Here is a 16,827-nt window from a genome sequence, read left to right on the forward strand (position 1 = left end):
ATGACCCATGGTGTGTGTGGACCCTGCTGTGGTGGATCGGTCTCTGGTGGGTGCCGCTCGCTGCAGGAGTGGCCTTAGGAAAGGGCATTGGCTCGTTGGCAAAGGTGGGAATGCTGTTACCTGGCTTTGTGATAAAGCCAAATGGATTGCATGGTCACCTGGGCATGTTCTGTGGCCTAAAGAGAACAAAAATCATTCAGTCTCGTAAAACAGAGCTAAAAACTCCCTGCAGTTGAGGAGGATGATGAAGGAGAAGATCCGTCTCTGAATTACAGCCATAGCAGCCTGATGCCAGGTGACATCAGGGATGAAGTTGAAATGGTTTGATTTTGTTAAGTGGAAGGGAATTGCTCCTAGTAAGGGTGGTGAGGCTGAGGACCATGAAGCGGCTAAGTCAACAGATGAACTCAGATGCAGTAGTTTCATTGGAACTCAGCTGTACAGTGGGTCCCTACTAACCTCTGTCACACAAGGACTATGGTACAGAGCAGAGAGATTAACACTTGGGAGTCAGCTCTGTTGAGGTTTATTATCTCTTGTGGGTTGGATTTGCACCCCAACCAATTGGAAATTTACCCCTGGAAATTTCCCACACTAACTCAGAACTTGGAAGCAAAATGAAATAATATTTACAAAAGCAGACTAACTATCAAAGTATAAAAGGCAATTGACATATACAAGGTATATTTACATATATCAGAGTAACCCCCTTGTACAGACTCACACCCCCCAGGGCAGCCCAAAGGGTTGCTCTTCCAGCTAACAAGTTATCTCTATCCTGCCTCAGTCAGTTCTTACCATAGCCTAAACAAGAATGATCAGGCCAAGCAACCGAGGTCAGAGAACAAAGAGAGAAACCAGCAAGCAAACAGCAAAAAAAAAAGAGACAGAACACTCTGTGTTCCTAAACTATATTTGCAGAACCAATGAAATGAAATAAACTTCTCTCTGTTACTTGCTCAGCCTCTTAGAAAAATTCATCCAGCCCCTGGATTACAGGATCACAGGATCAGAGGATGTTAGGGGTTGGAAGGGACCTCCCGAGATCTATGAGTCCAACCCCCCTGCCAGGGCAGGAGCAGAGAATCCAGCACAGGTCACACAGGAACACATCAAGACAGGGCTGCAAAGGCTCCAGAGAAGGAGACTCCATAACCTCTCTGGGCAGCCTGTTCCAGTGCTCTGTCACCCTCACAGTCAAGAAGTTCCTCCTCATGTTGAGGTGGAACCTCCTGTGCTGCAGTTTCCATCCATTGCCCCTTGTCCTGTCCCAGGGTGCAACTGAGCAGAGCCTGTCCCTGTCCCTTCCTTCCTGATCCCCAGCCCTCAGCTATTGATAGACATTGATCAGATCCCCTCTCAGTCTTCTCCTCTCCACACTAAACAGCCCCAAGGTTCTCACCCTCTCCTTCCCAGGCAGTGCTCCAGTCCCTTCAGCATCCTTGCAGCCCTCCCTTGGACTCTCTCCAGCAGATCCCTGTCCCCAGAACTGGATGCAATATTCCAGGAGAGGTCTCAGCAGGGCAGAGTAGAGGGGGAGGAGAACCTCCCTGGCTCTGCTGGACACACTCCTCTGAATGCACCCCAGGACCCCTTTGACCTTCTGGCCACCAGGGCACATTGCTGTCCCATGCAGAACTCTAGGTCTCTAAGGTCTTTCTCCATGGAAAACATCTAATTCTTATTTACAGTTAAGCACAGTCTTTAAAACTGTAACATTGTCCTTTTCCAGGTGTGGGCACTAACATGAAGGGAGGGGCATCAGAGCTGCAAAGCCTTAGAAAGAATGAAGGCAGGGAAATACTGCCAATTGTTCTCACAAGACTGGGTTAGAGCTCCGTGAGGAAGAAAAGAGCTTTCAGCTGCATGGTTCAGTGTGCAAATTGGATTCCTCCTCCAAAGGCCAGGAGTCATAAAGCAGCCCTTGCAGGAGTTTATTGTGCTGTGGGGGGTCACAGGGCAGAAGGGATGTGCTTTCACATTTTGGGATAAAGGAAGCTTGAGGTTTTTCTTGCGTAACTTTGCTTTTGGCAGAGCACGATGGTAACAGTTGTTTAGGGTTGCCTTCTGACTTCCAAAGCTGGTGTTTAGTCCTAACTGACACGAAGAAAGAAATCAGATGGGGGCTAGACCCCTATGGCAAGTTGGAGTTTGGAGTAAATCAAATAAATAGTGACAAGCACAGAGCAGAATGAAATCTGCTTCTCTCTGTTGTACGGCAATTAGAGGCAGCCATGAAGCAAAGCAGGGAGGACAGGAAGGGCATAGCCTCAAAGTACTCAGAAGTCAGCAGACAGCATGGGGTACAGGGCTGAGGAGCATAAGTGTCCAGCATGGTTGTGGTTATGCTCTGAGAGGAGAGGACATTGCCCATATCACAAAGGAAGGAGGCTGAGAAGTCACTGCACTGGAAATCTCTTGCCCAAGCACATTTCCCTTCCATCTTTGTCATTATGCCCATCCTAGCTGAACGGTGCCTAGCAGGCAAGAGGAGTGGAGCCACACTGCCAGGGCAGCTCTGGCTCTCACTGGGCGAGGATGTGGCTGGGAACACAACAGCTGGAGTTCATCTCCATTTTACCCCATTCTCCACTGGCCTTTCTCCACTAACCTCCTCACCCAGCTGCCTTGAGACACAGAGTGTGTCTTCTGCCACCATGGTGCAGCAAGCAGGCACAGCTTTTTAAGAGGTGTTTTAAACTTCTTGCTTCCTTTGTCTCTGTTTGGTTTTCTTCTTTTTATTTTCTTTTTTTTTTCCTTTTCTTCTTTTTTTCTCTCTTTTTTTTTTTTTTTTTTTTTTTTTTTGCTGCATGGATGTTTGTAATCCATGAGCATCACATACTCTGATTGCCAGCCTGACCAAGTTTTTCTTTTGGCTCCCACTGTGTGACTGCACTGGGCTGTCATTTCTTGCAGAGCTGGCAAGATGCTTCCACGAAGCTGGGTTGGTTTGATCTTTTGCTCACCTGTCTCTGCCCCAGCTCTGTAATGGGGAGTAAGGTTATTGTGAAGGTAGAAACCCTGACAGAGACACTCAGAGAGTGCCAGAGCATTCTGGTGTTTCTGTTTTGTTATTCCCAAATAAATCTGGCTTATGCACTGCAGGAAAAGCTTTTCTCATCAGTTGCATTGCTACAGGAGGGAAAGGGACTGGCAGCTGAAATGCCACTTGATTCATGCTCCTTGGTTGTGTCCCATGGGCTGCCAGAAAAAACACTGAACCTCCTGCTCAGGGCTGGGAAACAAGGAGAGACAGAACAGGAGGGAGGGAGGGCTACAGGGAGTCAGCAGTCTGCCTGCCACGCTGATTTTCATGGAAACAAGATCAGTAGTGCTGTCCTTTCATGTGAAAAGAAGCCCTCAGAAACCTTCATGAACTGCAAGGTTGCATCTGCAGATTCAGTCACTCCCCAGAAATGTCTGCTCTTTGTCATTCTCTCTTTCCCTTCTTCAACACTGGGGGACAGAAGGCAAAAGGACAGCCCCAGCAGGCCTGTGCTGCCAGCAGGCAGCTCTGCAAAACTCAGCTGCTCTGGAGTCCACCATTTGCCTGCAACAGATACCTGCAATTTCAGCTCCTAAGATCATCCCAGGTTATACCAACTTGTGTAATGGCTCAGGACTGGAAGTAAGCCTCCACCAGCTTGCTAAACTCATTTCACTTAGGACAGAAGCCAGGCTGAGAATGCCAGGCTCCTGCAGAAGGCACAACGTCAGTATTTCTTTTGCTTGCCTACTCTTTATTTTCAGTGTACAGATTACTCCATGGGAGTCATTTTTAAGCCTCAGGTATGGCCTGTATGCCCTCAGGAGTCCTTTATCTATAAGGATTTTTCCAAAGAGTCTTCATGATGCATGTGAAATGAGTTTGCTTCACCCCTGTAGCAGAGCTCTGTACTGAACAGAATTGCATTCTTTCTGCCACAGACATTTATCATAAAAGGCTCAGGTTGGAAGGGACCTCAGAAATCATCTACTCCAACCTCCCTACTATAGGCAGGGACACCTCTCAACTAGACTCAGCTGCTCAAGGCTTTGTCCAAGCTGGCCTTGAACACCCACAGGGAGGAGGCAGCCACAAGCTCCCTGGGCAGCCTATTCCAGAGTCTCACCACCGTTGTAGTGAAGAACTTCTCCCTAAGCTCCAGTCTAACCCTGCTCTGTCTCAGCTTCAAATCATTCCCCCTTCGCCTGTCTCTACATATTCTCAGGAAAAGTCCCTCTGCAGCCTTCCTGGAGGATCCCTTCAGGTACTGGCAGGCAGCTTTAAGGTTCCCCTGGAGTCTTCTCCAGGCTGCACACCCCCAGCTCCCTCAGCCTGTGCTCACAGCAGAGCTGCTCCAGCCCTTGGATCATCTTTGTGGCCTCCTCTGGACTCGCTCCAGCAGCTCTGTGTCCTTCCTCTGCTGGGGACACCAGAGCTGGAGGCAGGATTGGAGGTGAGTTCTCAGCAGAGCAGAGCCAAGGGGCACAGTCCCCTCTCCTGCCCTGCTGCCCACACTCCTCTGGCTGCAGTCCAGCACACAGCTGCCTGCTGGGCTGCAGGAGGGCACTGCTGGCTCCTGGGGAGCTGCTCAGCAACCAACACCCCCAAGACTCTTTCTTCAGAGCTGCTCTCAACCCACCCTGCACCCAACCTGGATTTGTACCTGGGATTGGCCTCACCCAAATGCAGGACCTTGCACGTTCCCTCACTTGTAGAACTAAGAGTTCCTGTCCCTTCCTCAGGAACTGTAACTACTCTCAAAAGCTAGTCCAACAGAGAGTTGTATTTTCAAGACCTTCTCCAGCTAGTTCCCACTTAATTCACATGCTGCTAACTACTCTTGGAAAATTCTTAATTCAGAGGAACGAGTTTTTATGTTAGCCTAGAAGAGAGGAGATTCAGAAAATTCTACAAGCTGTGATTTCAGATGGTCTGGATCACAAACCTGAAGACTGATTTAAAGTGCAGCCTCTTAGCTCTAATAAGGAATGCTGTGTGGCTTCTGGACCTCCCAGCCACGTGTGCTGCAGTCATTGTCTGGGTCAAGAACACAGTAACTTCAAGGACTGCTTATGCACAGGAGGGTGTTGGTGTGGTGTTTAGGATGCTTCCTATGCAAATCATGGCTGTGCCCTACGTAAAAGCTGGGACATCTGTTTCAGAGACTGGTGATCTCATCTGGAATTGCTGTCTGAGGGAGAAAAGGTCTCAATTAGATCTTGTTTGTTCTGGCTTGGAGCTTGCAGAAGCTTCTCCTTTTTTTTTTTTTTTTTTTTCTCCCAGACCACTGCAGCTGTGGTGAGATTGCTGAGGGCATGCCTGGGATTATTAGGTCAGACAATCAGAAGAGAAACAGCTTCAGGGTCTTTGAGAGGTCTCTCTCCTTGAAGCTGCCCATTGTCTGCCAGGTAGAGCTGGTCAAAAAGCACACCTGCATGGCTCAGTGCGAAGTCTGGCATTGCTTTAAACTGATAAGGGAGGAAGGAACAGGGCTTGCAGGTCAGGTAACTGGACTTCAAACCAAAGCAGATCAGGAAGCTCTTATGTTCTGCTCCACCAAACCTTCCAAGGGCTCTGTCTTCTGCCACAGTGAAGAATGAGCTGGTCAGGAGCCTCAGCTTTCTAAGTCTTTCCACAGACAGCCCCCATGTCTTGTCTGACCATGTGCATAGGTTTGGCTCCTTCTTCTGCTCCTGTACCTTCACTCTGTTGGTGGTAGGGAGCCCCTCCAGCAGGATCCAAGGAAAACATGGAGACAAAGGAATGTTTTCCTTTGGATGAAAGCAGGCCAAAGGCTCAGGGGCTCTGTAATATTGCATATTGAACAGCACACACCAGATAGAGCTGGAGGCTGCTGAAACAGGACACGTGGCTCAGCGGGCTCCAGTCTGTCCCAAGGCAGCAGCTGCCTGCTTTAAAAGAAGCTCATCTTAGATGTCAGTTGCTATTGTAACCACAGCTCTCCAGACATAGCTCACTCAGCTCAAATGCCTTGTGCCTGCTGTCTGCTCAGTGACCACTTTGTAAGTATGTGGAGGAATGCAGGGCTTTGGTAAGCTCCACGGGAGGCTGGCATGTTCCTATCAAGTAGATGCAACCAGCAGCTGAGTGGTAGAAGGAGACAGAACACAGCCCAGTGTGTTTCATTGATCAAGATTCTCTTGCTGCAGATTTTCAGGTCTTTTGTGCCAAGATACCAACCCTAATGAGCTGTGTTAATGTGTATTTCTATCATTTACATTTACTTGTCTCTTTTGGTTTGGTTTGGTTTGTTTGTTAGCCACAAAAAGACTTAAAGCTGCAAAGTGTTGAGTGTGGGGCCTTGTTCACATAACTCATGCATCCATTATGTGAATGGATCCTTTGTCACTCTGTGTTTGGTTTGGGGGGGGAGGCTTGTTTGGTTTTGTTTGTTTGTTGACTTCAATTGAAATGAAAAGCAGATGATGAAATTGTGATGAGGCTGTGGAGGGAAAAAAAGAAAACAAAACCCAAGCAATAAAACCTGACAACTTTTTACAACATCCTCCTTGATAAAAAGGAAAAGCAAACAAGAAGGCTTTTGAGCTCGGAAGTTGATATTCTTGCCTGTATTGATGTGGCAAAGGATGCAGAGAAGTGAGTGTTGCTCAGTGGGATGCATCAATCAATGACTGAAAACTGAACTCTGCAGTTCCTTCTCTCTAGATGCTACCTGTGCGTGGCCAAGTCCTGAATGCCATGACTCCACCTCCCACTCTTTCCCAAGCCCCAGAAGCCACAACCCAACAGACACGTTACACGCACCCCCTCCCCCCATCCTTCAAAGACAGTGTTGCTCTTTGAAGTGGCTATGCCATTAGTGGTTGGTGTAGTTATTTATTTGTTTCTTTAAGTCACAACTGCCAGTACACCTAGTAATTAGTTAGACAGGGTGCTCCTGTGCTTGGCCTAATGCTGTCCACATCTAACAGGGTGGCGAGCGTGCAGAGTGAGCCGGGACAGCAGAACCTCCTTCTACAGCAGCCCCTGGGGCGAAAGAGAGGCCTACGACAGGTGAGGACACAGGCAGTGAACAAACCTTCTCTTGGAGCTGGTTTGGGTTTTCTCAGCTGTGCCTGACTGGAAATGGTTTGTGGATGTGACCTGTCCCTTTTACCTGATTTGTGACTGTGGCCGTTTAAGCTTTCCCGGAGCCCAGAAGCCCAAGGGAACAGAGTTTAGGTTGCCTGCCCTCTTCCCTTCTCCCTGTGTGAAAAAAGTTAGGCTGGGCAGGAAAAAAAGAGTGAAACAACCAAGGAACAGCCTTGCACTGATTTGGAAGTTAAGAAGTAATGTTAACAACAAAAACCCCTCAGAAGGTATTGAAGAGAAAGGAAGGTTACAGAGATACAAGGGAAGGGGCTAGATACAGATAGACACAGAAAACCAGGCTGGGTGGCTTTGGATTATCTGGATAGAAAATGGATTCTTGAGGTAGCAGATCTGGCCACCTGCTCAGGAACTCTTAGCTGCAGCAGCGAGGAGGAGAAGCCCCAAAGAGGTGAAGGAGAAAGAGAACGAAGAGAAAGAGAATGAGGCAGGAAATGCTTCCCCCTTATCTAGAGGCAGGAAAGGGGAGGCATAAACATGATATGGTGCCTCCCACCTGGGGGTCAGGGGACCACCCACCTGGGGTCAGATACCTCCCCCAGGGTCAGGAGACCACCCAAGGGGATCGAGTAACTCTCAACCCAGAACAGTGACGGAGTGCAGAGTGTTGAGGTAGCAGGAACTATAGCACAAGTGGTAGCTGTGACACCCGAGAAGTCCCTAAGAGAAGAGGCAGAGAGGGACCTGGGGGTACTGGTAGACAGCAGCAGCTGAACATGAGCCAGCAGTGTGCCCGGGTGGCCAAGAAGGTCAATGACATCCTGGTCTGCATCAGCAATAGTGTGGCCAGCAGGAGCAGGGAAGTCATCCTGCCCTGTGCTCAGCACTGGGTAGGTCACACCTTGAGTGCTGTGTCCAGTTCTGGGCTCCTCAGTTGAAGAAAGATGTTGAGATGCTGGAAGGTGTCCAGAGAAGGGCAGCAAGGCTGGGGAGGGGTCTGGAGCACAGCCCTGTGAGGAGAGGCTGAGGGAGCTGGGGGTGTTTAGCCTGCAGAAGAGGAGGCTCAGGGGAGACCTCACTGCTCTCTACAACTCCCTGAAGGGAGGTTGTAGCCAGGTGAGGTTTGGTCTCTTCTCCCAAGCAAGCAGGGACAGAAGGAGAGGACACAGTCTCCAGCTACAGCAGGGGAGGTTTGGGCTGGATGTGAGGAAGAAATTCTTCCCAGAAAGAGAGATTGGCCATTGGGATGTGCTGCCCAGGAAGGTGGTGGAGTCACTGTCATTCAAAGTGTTTAAAAACTGCCTGGATGAGGCACTCAGTGCCATGGGTGAGTTGATTGGATGGTGCTGAGTGAGAGGTTGGACCTGATGATCTCAAAGGTCTTGTCCAACCTCGCTGATTCTGTGATTCTGTGTTCTGGATTCAGAGAATCACAGAGCAGCTTAGGCTGGAGGAGACTCAGAGATCACCTGATCCAAGCTCCCTGCTGTGGGCAGGGATGCCTCTCAACGAGCCCAGGTCACTCAAGGCCCCATCCAGCCTGGCCCCAGGCTCTGCCTCTGCAGGTTCCTTTGCTTGCATTAAACGACGGTCAGCCAATGTGCATTGCAGTAGGTGCAGTATCAACGCAGGAATGCACAGCCCCCAGAGCTTCACACAAAGGTGTCTGAGCCATGGAAACCTTAAAGCACAGGCATCTAGAAGCAGAGACTGTGATGATCCCTTCTCCTTACAAGGGAGCAGTTGTGTGCCCATGCATCAGCCTAACTCTTTCTTCCAATGCCCAGCTCCGCCGGCCGCTCTTGTCGCGGCAGAAAACTCAGACGGAGCCTCGCAGCCGGCATGGAGCGCGACTGTCAACCACGCGGCGCAGCGTCCAGCCAAAGCCCAAACCCTGCGGTAGGGCCCTGCTCCCCTTCCACCACCACCACCACCACCTCACCCTGCAAAGCAGCAAACAGCAGCCTCTCGGGTTAGCCCAAAGTGAAACCTAGCCTGCTGTGTGAGCAGCCTTGTGGTGGGTTGAAAACTCCCCCCAGCGCTGAATTCCCCGACCAGCTCAGGTTGGAAGCAAATGGAGCTGTATCTACAAGCACAGCTACAAGATACAGCAAGGAAATGGAGAGGAACTCAGGTGTGAAGTAGGAAAATTTCTCTGGAAATGAGGCTCTCAGCGCTGATCCTGAGACCTTTGCTATAAGAGAGGTTGCCCTCCTTCCCTGCCGCCTTTGGAGGCTGCCAGGGAAAGGGAGTTGTGAGTGCGAGGTGTGTGGGTGCACATCTGCATGTGTGGCTGCCCAGGCCTGTGCCCACCCTGGCCTCCCCATTCCTCCCTCATAGGATCAGAGGATGTCAGGGGTTGGAAGGGACCTTCAAAGACCAATGAATTGTGGTGTGTTGAAAATTCTCCCCAACATTAGATTGCCAGCCCAGCCCAGTTGGAAGCAAATGGAGCTGTATTCACAAGCAAAACTACAATCTACAGTGAAGTGCAATGAATATGTACAAAATACACAATATTTACAATATTGACAGCTATTTACAAGTGATAAACAGCACAGGAACCCCCCCTGGCCAAAAACCAGGGGAGGTGCTAATAGCTTCCCATTCCCTGCTCCCCTCCTTACCCACATGGACACAAAGGGACAAGAGAAAGAGCAGAGAATCATTTTGTTAGACTTAGCCAAAACAAAGCAATGCAGCCAAGGCTAGCAAAGAGCCAGCAGAAGCACCAGCCAGAGCGAGGAAGAGAAGAGAGAGAAAAAGTTAGCCTGCACAACCAGCTTATGTTTATTATCTATCTAATGGGATTGTTTAGAACTTCCCTGGAGATGTTAAAAAAAAGATTGGATGTGGCACTTGGAGCCATGGTTTAGTTGTCAGCTGGTGTTAGGTGATAGGTTGGACTTGATGATCTCTGAGGTCTTTGCCAACCTGGTTGATTCTGTGGTTCTTTTCCTTTTTACACCCAGTGGTGATTTATTTACATTCTACCACTTTCTGCTCAAGACCTGTGGAAAATTTTAAAGTTACAGCCTAAAACTCCCCCACAGCCTGCATTGCAGTGAAGCCCCAGCAGCTCTACCCCTTTACCTAGTAAGCTATCAGAAAATCATGCCCTCAAAACACTCTGTTGGCTTCTCCAAAGGCTTGCAAGGGAAAAATGGAGGTGGACAGGGAATGATCATGTCTGCCAGAGGTGTGGAGAATTTATGAGACAGGTGTTCTCTCCTCAGGAAGTCTTGTCCAGATGTGCAAATGTTGAATCTGCTACTGAGTGTTGTAGCAAGAAGGAAATTCCCCATCAGCTGTAAGCCTTGTGGTGCAGAGCTTTCAGGGTCATGTATGGCAGTGAATGAAGGACCCTTCCAGTCCATGCCATGTGCGCCCAGGACTGAGCCCTGGCCCAGCACAGCAGGTGGCTGTATTCTGTACCATCCGGAGCGAGCAGTTCACTTTGGAGGACACATCTGGCAGAGCAAAGCTTGCTTGCAAACTTTCAGGGTTCCTAACAGAATCACAGAATCAGAGAATGGCTCAGGTTGGAAGGGACCTCAGAGGTCATCTACTCCAACCTCCCCACCATGGGCAGGGACACCTCTCAAGGAGACTTGGCTGCTCAAGGCCTCATCCAACCTGGCCTTCAACACCCCACTCAGCCAGGACTGAGCTGGGGCAACAGTCCTGCAGGAGGTGCTTGAAACATAAAAGGTGACCCAAAATAACGAAGCAACAGCAGGGACGTTAGTTACTGCTCAGTGTTTAGCTGTCCTCCCCCTGTGCTCTTGTGATTCCTGGTAGTGGACTCAGCATGCAGGAATGGGAGGCAATCAGCTGCCCCGTGGCTTTTCTCACATTTCCTACAAACCCTTGAGCAATTCCCTCATACATTCACATCTCAGTTTGCCTTTCTTGGCTGAGGGCAGGAATGCCTAACTGGCATGGGAGTTCAATTCAGTATGTTCTGGGAGGGAAAAGATGTTGTGGGTGGCACTGATCTCCCCAAGACATGACAAAGGTAGGTAGGGTGACTTGTCTTCAGGAGATCCTTTAAAGAAGCCCAGGGTGAAAGGGTTTTAGGTTAAACTCCAACAAGACAGCTTATAAAGATGGCATGAATCTCATGTGTGTCTGCCCACCACTGCAGCAGAGTTCTAGGGCAATGTTTGATGCTCTCCAGCACTCCAATGAATGCTGAGGGCCGAGTGAAAACAGCAAACTCTTCTGGGTGTCTGCTGTAGGCTGAGGTTACTGTCATAGAATCAAGAATCCTGTCATAGTTGTACAAACTCCAGGGATTGCCTCTCTTCCTTTCTTCTTGTGTCTTCCTTCCCAAATGGTGGCATTTATGTGCTGGATGCTGTGGGCTTTGCACCCTTCAGTGGAGCAGAAGCGGTCGGTGACCTTCACTGAAGCCCAGCCTGAGGCAGCAGCAGCCTGCCCCGGGGAGGTGCCGGCTCCAGCTGCCCAGCAGCAGCAGGGCTGCGGCCGCAGCAGCCCCCAGCCGCCCAGCAAGCAGGAGCCACCCAGCAGGCCTGTGCTGACCTCCTCGCCTGCCATCGTCGTAGCTGATCTCCACAGTCAGACCACCGGCCAGGTAAGGCAACCAAGGGCTTCTCATGTGTCTGCCCACCACTGCTCACCACTTTAGGGCAATGTCTGATGCTCTCCAGCACTCCAATGAAAGCTGAGGGCTGAGTGAAGATAGCAAACTCTTTTGGGTGTCTGCTGGAGGCTGACTTTACTGTCACAGAATCATAGAATGGTCCAGGCTGGAAGGAACATCCAAAGCTCATCCAGTCTGACCTCTCCGCAGTCAGCAGGGACATCCCCAACTCACCCCTAAACCACAGCCCCAAGCACCACAGCCAAACCACCTTCAAACACAGCCAGGCTTGGGGACTCCACCACCTCCCTGCCCAGCACATTCCAATCCCTGAACACTCTTGATGGGAAAAATTCTTCCTCCTGTCCAGTCTGGCCCTGCCCTGCTGCAGCTTGAGGTTGTTCCCTCTTCTTCCATGGCTAATGAGCTGTGAGAAGAGAGCAGCACAACCTCTGCACAACCTCCTTTCAGGGAGCTGCAGAGAGCCAGGAGGTCTCCCCTCAGCCTCCTCTGCTTCACACTAACCATCCCCAGCTCCTTCACTTGCTCTTCATCACATTTCTTCTCCAGGCCCTTCCCAGCTTCCTTGCCCTCCTCTGCACTCCCTCCAGCACCTCCACATCTCTCTTGGATTCAGGTGCCCCAAATCTGGACACAACACTCCAGGTGTGGCCTCCCCAGAGCTGAGTCCCAGGGGACAATCCCCTGCCTGCTCCTGCTGGACACAGCATTTCTAATGCCAGCCAGGATGCCTTTGGCTTTCTTGGCCACCTGGGCACACTGCTGGCTCCTCTTCAGCTGCTTGGCCATCAGCACCCCCAGCTCCCTTTCTGCCAGCAGCTTTCCAGCCACACTGCCCCAGTCTTGGAGAACTGCTTGGGATTGTTGTACCCCAAGTGCAGGCCCTGGCACTTGGCCTTGTTGAAGCTCCTCCTGTAACCCTGGCCATGGATCCAATCTATACAAATAAGTTGCTTTTCCAACATTTTTCTGTGTTGTACACCACTGAGGACAGTGTGAGGAAAATCACAGTCATCCCTTCAACACACCAGTGACACTGAGATCACTTTTCTGTGCCTCGGTGTCTCATGTCTTTGGGGGGCTCTGACCTTTGTCCTGAACAAACGAAAGGCAGCTGTCTTGTGAATACATTAAAAGGAATGAAGTGTTAATGAGTGAAATCAGAGAACCTTCCTATATGACCTGGTATAGGTGATCCTGCTTTGGCAGGGGGCTTGGAATAGATGATCTCTCGAGCTCCCTTCCATCCCATTCTGTGATTCTGTGATTCCTGGTCACTGCCACATTACAAAAAATAGATCATTATTGGAGCATAATTTTAGGGATTTATAATCACAGAATCACAGAATTGTTTTGTTTGGAAAAGACCTTTAGGATCATTGAGTCCAACTATTATCTAATTCTCATTACCTCAGTGGTGCTAAACCACCTCCCTCAGCACCACATCTCTGCCTCTTTGAAACACCTTCAGGGTTGGGGATTCAGCCACCTCCCTGGGCAGCCTGTGCCAGCATCTGAGAACCCTTTCAAAGAAGAAGTTTCTTCTACTATCCAATCTAAACCTTCCCTGGTGCAAGTGCCTAGCCCTTTATGGCAAAAATGTAACACCTTCAGGGATGGGGATTCAGCCACCTCCCTGGGCAGCCTGTGCCAGCATCTGAGAACCCTTCAAGGGAAGAAATTTCTTTTACTGTCCAATATCTAAACCTTCCCTGGTGCAAGTGCCTAGCCCTTTATGGCAAAACTGTATTTTCTCATAAGGAAATATTTGATAGGTGTTGCCTTCCTTTTCCTCCCCCTCTTTCTACAAGGCTGACCTCTGGCTCTCCTCAGTTGCAGAGCGAGGAGCTTGCTGCCGAGAAGGAGAAGGAAAAAGAGGAGGGCTTAGAGTCGCGGCCAACCACAGCACAGAGCACCCCACCCACACAGCTCTCCGACGCCGAGGACTACGCCGGCCTGGAGACCACTAGCTTGCTGCAGCATGGGGACACTGTCCTGCACATCAGCGAGGACAATGGGATGGAGAACCCCTTGCTGGCCACACACTTCAGCTTCACGCATGTGGAGCTCGGAGAGACTGATGTGGATCTCGATGAGTCTCATGTTTAATTAAGCCTGGTGGGGAGGAGGAAGAGGAAGTGTACCTTCTCCCTTGAGCCCCCTGGTAACTAGTAAGTCATTCAAACAAGAGCACTTTATTACCCCAAAGTAGAAAGTAGTTATCAGCCAGTTGCTTCGGACTGGCCAGTTTCTGATTGTGAAATCTCTTTCAGTTCAGGGCAAGACCATAGAAACAGAGAATTTTAACCAAATTCTCAGGGTGGTGGTGGGGTGTGTGTGTGGGCAAATATGTGGTCCAGAAAACCTTGATCTGGCAGCCATGTACTGTGCTCAGCAAGTTCTTTGGATGAGTGGGCTGCTGTCATGTACAGAGAAGAGAGGAGAAGAGGAGAGGGGAGAAGAGAGGAGAAGAGAGGAGAGAGGAGAAAGAAGAGAAGAGAGAAAAGAGAGGAGAAGAGAGGAGAGGGGAGAAGAGAGGAGAAAGAAGAGAGGAGAAGAGAGGAGAGAGGAGAAAGAAGAGATGAGAGAAAAGAGAGGAGAAGAGAGGAGAGGGGAGAAGAGAGGAGAAAGAAGAGAGGAGAGGGGAGAAGAGAGGAGAAAGAAGAGAGGAGAGGGGAGAAGAGAGGAGAAAGAAGAGAGGAGAGAGGAGAAAGAAGAGAGAAGAGAGGAGAGGGGAGAAGAGAGGAGAAAGAAGAGAGGAGAGAGAAGAGAGGAGAGAGGAGAAAGAAGAGAGGAGAAAGAAGAGAGGAGAGAGAGGAGAAGAGAGGGTAAGAGAAAGGAATGGAAGAGAATAGAAGGGAAGAGAAGAGAAGCCAAGCCAAGCCTCTCTGTAGGTTGTACCCAAGATTTATTTTTTTAGTGTTTTTGAAAGGACGGCTACAGAGTAGCTGAACCCAAGGCTCCTACACCTTGGTACTGATGGTGAAAACACTGCCAGAAAGTACCAATCTAAAGCTTGATTTTCACAAGCTGGGACCATAATTTCTAACTGGGAGAGCAATGGTAAGCACCATGGAGCAAGGAGACCTTTTTGGTTTCAATGCTGCAGACTTGGATTGAGTTTCCTTTTGTCTGTTGGATTCAATCTGCTCTGTAAGATACGGCCCTTGTGCTACCAAGGTATCTGCTCTGTCAAACTCAGCCCAGTAGGTATTGTAAGCAGGAATGCAGGTGCTGTGCACAGACACAGGTGGGCAGGGGGTAAGGGGTCTGCAGGCAGTATAAAGTAGCCCAGGCTGTCCTGACGAAATGTACACAGTAATTAATCTCCACAGCTTAAAAAAAACCCCAAAACACCCCGAGAAACCACACCTGGGATGTGTGTGGACCTCCTGGTACCTAACAACTGCTCCTCTGATGCTGTCCTACATACTTAGATATAGGGATTTAAAAGTAAATATTTATAAATGGTATTTTCGTGTTCCTAGCTATACAAATCTAAATATATATGTACATTGTAAACAAAAGATGGCTATTGCAGGGCAGAAACTTCATGAAAGAATCTATTTTTGGCATGTTGAGATTGTATTTAAAAAAAAACAAAACAAAAGAAGGTTCCATTCTATGTACGTAATGCTCATGGCTGCAACTAGGAGATACACAGAGGTGTAACAGCTAGACCTAGGTGGAGACCCCTGGGGTGGGGGCACACCAGCTGAAGTCACAGCTGCAGCACCATGGAATTACACTGAAACGTGAACTTAGGCAGGCAAACTGCAAACCAGCTGTGAAACAAAGCACCAAATCCCAAGCAATGCCCAAAGCCACCCTGTGTTTTGGGAATCATACGCTGCCTTTTCCAGCTGGGGTTTCTAACCACGGCATCACTGTGCAGAGGGGAATGGCTTAGGTCATCCTTAGAGTCTGTAAAATGCACTAATTACCACTTTGGACATCATGAACCAACCTTCCTGAGGAGACAGAAGGATCTTCTCCTACAGGTCTCCAAAGAGAGGAGTGCCCTTTCTCTGGAGCAGCTGGGAGGCAGCTGTTGGGAATGCTGCCACGCAAACGCCTCGCTCGCTGCCTGGACAATTCACCATGCACCTGACAGCAGGCTCCAGCCTGCTGCAACCCAGGCAGCCCTCAGGCTCAGCTGCCCAGTGTGTGCCAGGCACTCACCTTTGAGGGGACCTGTGCACACTGCTCTGAGGAGGGAGCTCATATGCATTAAGCCTCTGCGGGGAGGTCATACACATTAAGCCTCTGCAGACAGCAAAAGCCACCCGTGTCCAGGCTCATGCTCTGCTGCCACTGCACTGGTGAGAGAGGGAGACTCAGCACCACTTGGGGAAAGCAGTGCTGAAAAGGCAATTGGTTTTATTGTACTCCCACCTATATCACCATATACACTACTGCAGCTTTAAAGCCTCACTGGTTTGGGAAGAACAATGTTTAGGTGAAGGTGGCAGTGTCTTAATCTGCTGCTGTGTGTGTGTCCTGAAGGACAACCCAAACCAGGCTGTATCCCTGATCAAGAAAGGTTCTCCTCCCCCTCTCCTCTGCCCTGCTGAGACCTCACCTGGAATATTGCATCCAGTTCTGGGCTCCGCAGTTCAAGAAGGACAGGGATCTGCTGGAGAGAGTCCAAGGGAGAGCTACCAGGATGATTAAGGGACTGGAGCATGTGCTCTGTGAGGAGAGACTGAGAGCCCTGGGGCTGTTTAGTCTGCAGAAGAGAAGAATGAGAGGGGATTTAATAACTGTTTATAGATATCTGAGGGCTGGGGGTCAAGAGGGAGGGGACAGGCTCTGCTCAGTTGCACCCTGGGATAGCACAAGGGGCAATGGATGGAAACTGCAGCACAGGAGGTTCCACCTCAACATGAGGAGGAACTTCTGCACTGTGAGGGTGACAGAGCACTGGAACAGGCTGCCCAGAGAGGTTGTGGAGTCTCCTTCTCTGGAGCGTTTCCAGCCCTGTCTGGATGTGTTCCTGTGTGACCTGTGCTGGATTCTCTGCTCCTGCTCTGGCAGGGGGGTTGGACTCTGTGATCTTCGAAGGTCCCTTCCAACTCCTGACATTCTCTGATCCTCAGCACAGGGGAGCCAGCACCAGCTACCTGTAGGAGACTGCAGTGTC

The 16,827-nt window shown here is 49.9% G+C and overlaps 1 protein-coding gene across 3 annotated transcripts in view; it reads left to right on the plus strand.

Annotated features, from left to right (window-relative positions):
* UNC80 (unc-80 homolog, NALCN channel complex subunit) overlaps positions 1 to 13,793 on the plus strand; it is a 229,315-nt gene extending 215,522 nt beyond the window's left edge. For all 3 annotated transcript variants that reach the window (XM_054380922.1, XM_054380921.1, XM_054380923.1), the window contains 4 exons: positions 6,940 to 7,021; positions 8,845 to 8,956; positions 11,440 to 11,654; positions 13,524 to 13,793. In XM_054380922.1, the coding sequence (XP_054236897.1) occupies positions 6,940 to 7,021; positions 8,845 to 8,956; positions 11,440 to 11,654; positions 13,524 to 13,793 (679 nt within the window). The remainder of the gene's footprint in view (positions 1 to 6,939; positions 7,022 to 8,844; positions 8,957 to 11,439; positions 11,655 to 13,523) is intronic.
* The last annotated feature ends 3,034 nt before the right edge of the window (positions 13,794 to 16,827 follow it).

Source organism: Indicator indicator, chromosome 5, assembly GCF_027791375.1.
Source record: "Indicator indicator isolate 239-I01 chromosome 5, UM_Iind_1.1, whole genome shotgun sequence".
Classification (NCBI taxonomy): Eukaryota; Metazoa; Chordata; class Aves; order Piciformes; family Indicatoridae; genus Indicator; species Indicator indicator.